Source organism: Choloepus didactylus, chromosome 6 (assembly GCF_015220235.1).
Source record: "Choloepus didactylus isolate mChoDid1 chromosome 6, mChoDid1.pri, whole genome shotgun sequence".
Lineage (NCBI taxonomy): Eukaryota > Metazoa > Chordata > Mammalia > Pilosa > Megalonychidae > Choloepus > Choloepus didactylus.
In genome coordinates, this window is record NC_051312.1 from 11,102,449 (window position 1) to 11,108,816 (window position 6,368).

At 62.1% G+C, this 6,368-nt stretch overlaps 1 protein-coding gene across 1 annotated transcript; it reads left to right on the forward strand.

The window, feature by feature from the left end:
* Positions 1-3,696: 3,696 nt before the first annotated feature.
* PPP1R14B (protein phosphatase 1 regulatory inhibitor subunit 14B) lies at positions 3,697-5,965 on the forward strand. Its single transcript, XM_037838164.1, is given in 6 exon segments — positions 3,697-3,730; positions 3,733-3,839; positions 3,841-4,122; positions 5,178-5,261; positions 5,555-5,587; positions 5,679-5,965. Coding segments are annotated over 6 exon segments (609 nt in total). The 3' UTR covers positions 5,748-5,965.
* Positions 5,966-6,368: the final 403 nt, after the last annotated feature.

Genomic DNA, 6,368 nt, shown 5'->3' on the forward strand with positions numbered 1-6,368 from the left:
GAGCCCTGCCCACCAGTGGCCATCCTCAGATCCCCACCATGTTGGGTGCCAATGCCAGGCGAGCACATCTCCTTGCCTTGGGCCATGGCCCTGCAGGGTGTGATAGTATCTCCACTGGAGGCCTAGAGAGGGGAAGGGACCTGCCCAAGGTCACACAGTTCTGGAGGAGGATTTCAACCTTCTGGCTTGAAGGTCAGTTCCCTTCCTGCCTCTACACTCTGCCCTTGAGGGGACAAAGAAGGGGACAGCACCGGCTGTCCTCGTCCTCTCTCCCTAGGTCAGCAGAGCCAGGTCCCTCAGTGACCGCCCCCGTGCAGGGTGTGGGTCGGCCTCTGCTCCCACAGAGCTGGGTTCAAGTCCAGCTCTGCCTCTTCAACCTGTGGAATCTGGTCTCTCTGTGTCTCAGTGACCTTGCCCAGAAGCTGGAGGTTGCTGGAGAATTAAATGAACAAATGGAAGGGGGTGACCCCTGGCTACATGCACCTTAACATCTAAGGAGCGGATGGAAGGCTGTGAGGGCATCAGAGAGGAAAGAGGGACCAGGGAGCAAGAGGAAAGACTACTGATCAGGGCTGGGGCAGGACACCCTGCCAGCCAGGACCAGGGCTAACAGAACCAGGGGCCAGGGTCTGGGCCTGGGGGTCTCAGCTGTGGACACTGGGCCTAGAAGTGGGGGACAGCAGCTCCTTGGAAAACAGGATGGGAGCCTGTTTCCTGGGCCTGAGCCTCTCCCTCTTGTCTCCCGAGGCCAGGGTAGCCCCCATTAGAGGGCTCCGTCCTTGGATGCTATCTTCCAGCCTCCTCGGTAATGGGCTTCTCAGCAAGCAGTAACGGTGGAAGGAAGGCAGCATTTCCTGCTTCCACATTCGATTAAGGGAATGGGACCCTCCCCAGGGCCTCTGCCTCAGGGAAGAGCTGAAAGCAGTGTTAGCTGGCGGCACTCTGGTGGAGGGGGGCCAGACAGCCGGATGCTGGAAGGATGGGGAGCAGCAGGCACACCCCATTCCCAAGAGAGTTTAGGCAAGGGAGCTAGGGTGTGGGCTCCGGGCAGCACTGCGCTCTCTGCCCCGGACCAGAGGATAATCACGAGCTGAAGAGGCTCAGGGCAGGTAAGTGAGTTATCCGTGGCCTCTCTGCCTACAGGGGCAGAGCCGGGATTCGAACCCAGTTCTTCCACTCGAGGCTAAGGTTCTGTGCCGGGCGGCCCAGCCTCAGAGAAAGCTGCAGGCCAGCAGGCCAGGCCCCTTCACACCAACTGCTCTCAGGGTGGGTGGCCTTGGGAAGGGTTGGGACAGACAGGGGAGTCAGCCCCAGGAATCCGGGAGTGCATGGAGGGCACAGGGGGTGGAGAAAGGGAAAGCATCCCTGGCTCCTCCCTGATCTGCCCTGAAAACCCCAGAGGTCACTGCTGATGTGGACATGATAGGAGGCCTTCAGGCCAGCCCTGAAGGCAGGAGGGACAGGAGGGTAGTGCTTAAAGTCACAGCATCTTAGGGGAAGAGCTGGGGCTGGCATCCAGAGCAAGCTGTAGGGCATTAGGGCCCGCCTCTACCCATAAGAGCCCCAAAGTCTGTAATCTATGCTTGGGTTCGGATAGCACCCGAAGAGCTGACCTGCCCTGGGGGGAGTAAGGTGGGGAATTTGGACTTGGGTGAAGCACTCCTCCCAGTGGGCCAGCCTCCAAGCTGGAGGCCAGGTGGGGATGGGGCTCCCAGCGGAGAGGGTGGGTCCTTCCTAATCAACAAGAGCAAGGATCAGCCCTTCCCTGGGCCCCCCAGGCTGGGTGAGGGGAGGCTAAGGCCAGAAGGAGGGGGTACACTGAGCCCTATAAACCCACTCCAACCCACCCCTCCGGAAGAAGCTTAGGTCTCCCAGCACCATTCCCAGCCTCTGTCTTCTTTTTGGCTCTTCTCCCCAGACTCAGAGTTAGCCCCAGCAGCCTGAAATCCTGGGTTGGTGTTTGGCTGCAGCACCAGCTGGGTGATCCTGGGCCAATCCCAGCCCATCTTTGAACCCCCACCTGCACCCACAGAGAGGAGGCCTGTGGTGTCTGTGAGGGGCTAGGACAGAGACACTCAGCACCTCTCAAACCCTGAAGCCCTGCCTGGGATGGTGAGGTATGAGCCTGCTACCCTTGGACACCTCCTCAGGTGATGTCTAAGGGGATGCAGGGGGCAAGAACAGAGACGGTGTCGCAGGGTTGGTCACATAGCCTGGGTTCAGATCCGAGCTCCATCTAGCTGTGTGACTTAATTGACTTAATTAGCCTCAGTGGTGCAATGATTGATTCTTACTTGCATTTTCATATTTAATCCTCAACACCTCCATTCTGAGGAAAATGAGGCACAGAGAAAGCCATTCGTTCATTCATTCATTCATTTGTTCAACCCATATTTACAAAGCCTCTAGCATGAGTCTGACGTAGTTCTAGGTACTCGGGACCCAGCAAGGATCAGGTAATTTGCCCTGTACATGTGGGTTTGAAGCCGAGCAGGCCGACTCATCCCTGGGCATCCTCAGGGCACAAGAGCCAGACGGGTCTCTGCCCCATGGTGCCTGCAGTCTGGAGATGGGAGACAGACAGTAAACAAAAGAGTAAGAAAGGCGTCTTAAAGATACAGAAAATCAGACTGGGTGAACGAATGGGATGTCGGGTCTGCTAACAGAGGTGGGCTAGGCCAGGACTCTTTGAGATCTGACCGATAGAGGAGCCTTAGGGCAAGGAGCTGGGGAAGAGGTGGGTCTCCGATAAGCGCTCACTAAGGGTCAGATGTTAATATCTTCATTATCATGAGCCCCGGCTCCCCCACCTCCCAGCTCTTAGCGCCTGAGTTTTCTTGTTTGTACACACAGAGAGTGAGGGGTGCGGAGGGCCGCGCCCTGCCGAGGCCGGCCCTAGGAGGGCGCCCCAAACATGTTCTGCGCTTCCTAGCCTGGACTCCGCGCGGGGGAGGGGCGGCCAGGCGGGGCAGGTCCGCGAACTACATTTCCCATGATTCCGCTTCCCGCCGCCATCTTGGTCGGTGGGCGGTGGCGGCTTGGGGGTCCACCTTTCAGACCACCTGGCTGTCTTTGCCCGCCTTTCACCCAGGCCTCCTCCGTGGGGGGCGTGGGACACCCCCCCCCACCTGGTAGGAGGCACGGGACCCAGGCAGCTCCTGCCCACCCTCTCCCCGCCCCCACCTGCTAGGACCCGGCCCACGTGTCGGTCCGCGCGGAGGAGTCGCTCGCCCCCAGCTGGCCCAGGGGCTGAAGGACCAGGGTTCGGGTCCCTGCGTCTCCTCCCTGGTCCCCCGCCCCGCACACACGCCCACTTCTTTCCATTCCCAGATGGCCCCAGTTCCCGCCTCAATGGGGACAGAGCACCAGCGGCCCTGTCGGGGCGCAAATCGCGGTACCTGGCGCTCAGAACGCCTGGGTTTGGAGTGGGGAAGTTAAAAGGAGATGCGGAAAGCCAGGCCAAAGCCCCTGACGCCCAGACGGTCCCTTACCCCCTGCTCGGGGGAGGGATGGGGAGTGAGGGACGTGCGAAGGGGCTGGCCCTTTAAGGGGGTGTGGTCGGGGGGCGGGGAAGCGAGCGAGACAGAGAAAGCGGCATCGGCGGCGGCAGCTCGGGCGGCGGCCGCGGGGGACAAAGGGCGGGCGGATCGGCGGGGAGGGGGGGGGGCGCGGCCAGGCCAGGCCCGGGGGCTCCGCATGCTGCAGCTGCCCCCGGGCGCCCCCGCCGCCGCCCTCGCCGCGGAGCCGCGCGGAACTGAGCCCGGGAGCTAACCCGAGCCAGCGGCCCGGAGCCAGCCGGCGGGCGTCCCGGAGGCGGCGGCGCAGGGAGGGGCCCGACGCGCGCACGTGGCCCCGGCGGCCGCCATGGCGGACAGCGGCCCCGCAGGGGGCGCGGCGTTGGCTGCCCCGGCCCCCGGGCCGGGCAGTGGCGGCCCAGGGCCCCGCGTCTACTTTCAGAGCCCCCCTGGCGCCGCGGGTGAGGGTCCGGGCAGCGCGGACGACGAGGGCCCCGTGAGGCGCCAAGGGAAGGTCACCGTCAAGTACGACCGCAAGGAGCTACGGAAACGCCTCAACCTGGAGGAGTGGATCCTGGAGCAGCTCACACGCCTCTACGACTGCCAGGTGTGTCCCCTACATTCTAAAATCAGTCCCCAGTCGGGCCGCCGGGGAACCCCACCGTGTGCCCGCCTGTCACCCCGAGGCAATGGGCACTTCGCTTCGGCGCGCTCCCCTCCTCCCTTCATCCCCGCCCCCAGTGTATGTTCTTTCTTATCTGACCTCAGTCACTTCTGTCATCCGCCCTCAGACCCTGCTTCCATCACTCCACCCCTCAAGTCAACCTCGGGGTCCTCCAGAAGGCCCTAGAGCCAGCTAGCCTAGACTGGTTGGAAAGCGCTACCTGGTTGATGGGGGTGGGGGCGGTGGGGAGTCCGTGAAGGGTCTGAGCTGTTCTAATGCGCTAGCCTAGAGCTCCATATTGGTGTGGAGACAGGCTAGCCCACTCTCCCGACTCTCCAGTCTCCACCCCATGACTCCCCAGTTGCTCAGATGGTGACTCAGGCCCCCGGGGGGCAGGGTGGAGGAGTGGGCCTGCCCGGTGCTGCCTACCCTAGCCCAGCCTTGGAATGCAGCTGGCTCCAAGCTGGATAGCTGCTTCCTGGGGGGGAGGGGTGGTGGGCACCCCTCCTTCAGCACAACATGGGCTCTTTGTTTCCCCTTTCCCATGCCTGGGCCCTGCCCACTGACCCCTTACCCTTCACTTCCTCCTCCCTCCTTGGAAGCTGTGACAGGTGTTTGGGGGGAGGGTAGTGGGTTTTGATGAGCTGGGACAGCTGGTCCCACCTGTGCTCTGGTGAAATGGGGGGCCCGGAAGTTGGGGAGACACATCTGCTGGGTTTGCAGCCCAGGGGGCCCAGCCTTGGCTTTCTGGCCCTGTCTGGCGTCCGAGGTGCCTGCTGGCAGCTACAGGAAGCTGCCTCTCCACTGCCCTATTGGGCAGTTTGCCTTGGCACGAGCCTGATCTGTTTTCCTTCTCAGAGCAGCTGCCGCTGTCCGCTAGGCAGAGAGGCCTGGCCTCCTCCTGCAGTGGGCGGGGGCCTCGGCAAGGAGAGCCCCTCTCACACTCTCCATCTCAACTCAGGCCCCCCACTCTCCCTCCTCCCCCACCCCCACCCCAGGAAGAAGAGATCCCAGAGCTGGAGATTGACGTGGACGAGCTCCTGGACATGGAGAGTGACGATACCCGTGCTGCCAGGGTCAAGGTGAGAGGGGCTGGGGGAGGGGGACAGCAGGGCCAGGTCTGGAAGGACTGCCTGGAGACCCTGTCCCTTGGGGAAGCAAGGCTCTGGAGCCAGGCCCTCTCTGGACTGAGCGAGCCAGCTCTATGACCTTGGGCCTCAGCTTTTGCCTCTACACAAATGGGGACATTAGTACTTGCCTCGCTTTGGAGTGGCTGTGGCCCAGGCCTCCTGGAAGTGGGTATAGGTGAACTCCCTGTCCCCATTCCTGAGAACTCACTGTTACACTTATCCCTTCTCCTCCTCATCCCCCCCAGGAGCTGCTGGTTGACTGTTACAAACCCACTGAGGTAGGTGGTTTCCCCAGGGGGTGGGGTGAGGGGAGCCCGGGCTTCTGTGGTCTTGGGGTCTGGTCTCCCTAATGCGCTCCCTCCTGCCCAGGCCTTCATCTCTGGCCTGCTGGACAAGATCCGGGGCATGCAGAAGCTGAGCACACCCCAGAAGAAGTAAGGGTCCCTGACCCGGGTGAATGGTGGCTCCCACAGGACAATCGCTGCCCCCCAACCTCGTAGCAACAGCAATACCCGGGGGGGCCCTGCGGCCAGGCCTGGTGCCATGAGCAGGACTCCCCATGCCCCTGGCCCAGGGGCCTCTTCTCTTGCCCCCTCAGTTTTCCATTTTGGGGGTTTTTTATTATTATTAAACTGATGGGACTTTTTGTGTTTTTATATTGACTCTGCGGCGCGGGCCCTTTAATAAAGCTAGGATATGCCTTTGGTGCAGCTCACAGGCTCGGATGGTCTCTTTTTGGGGGGACACACGGCTCCCACTGCTGCCAGCTCAGCATCTCCCCAGGTGACCGCACGCTTTCCTGAGGGCCACGTAGCCATGGTGATAGCCCAGCGCTGGCTCCCAGACCAGGAGCTGAGCTGGCTGGGGAGTGGCACGAATGCTGGCGGCAGACGGGAGCCCTCTGCTCTCCCTCTGGGCAAGGGCCACCACGCCACCCAGGGCCTGGCCACCATGACTCCGTACCATTGAACCTCTGCCCCCAGGAGAAGGGAAGGGGGGAGGCGGAGGCTGCGGTCCCTTGAGTCTCCCAGGGCCCACAAAGAAACACAGGCTCACTCC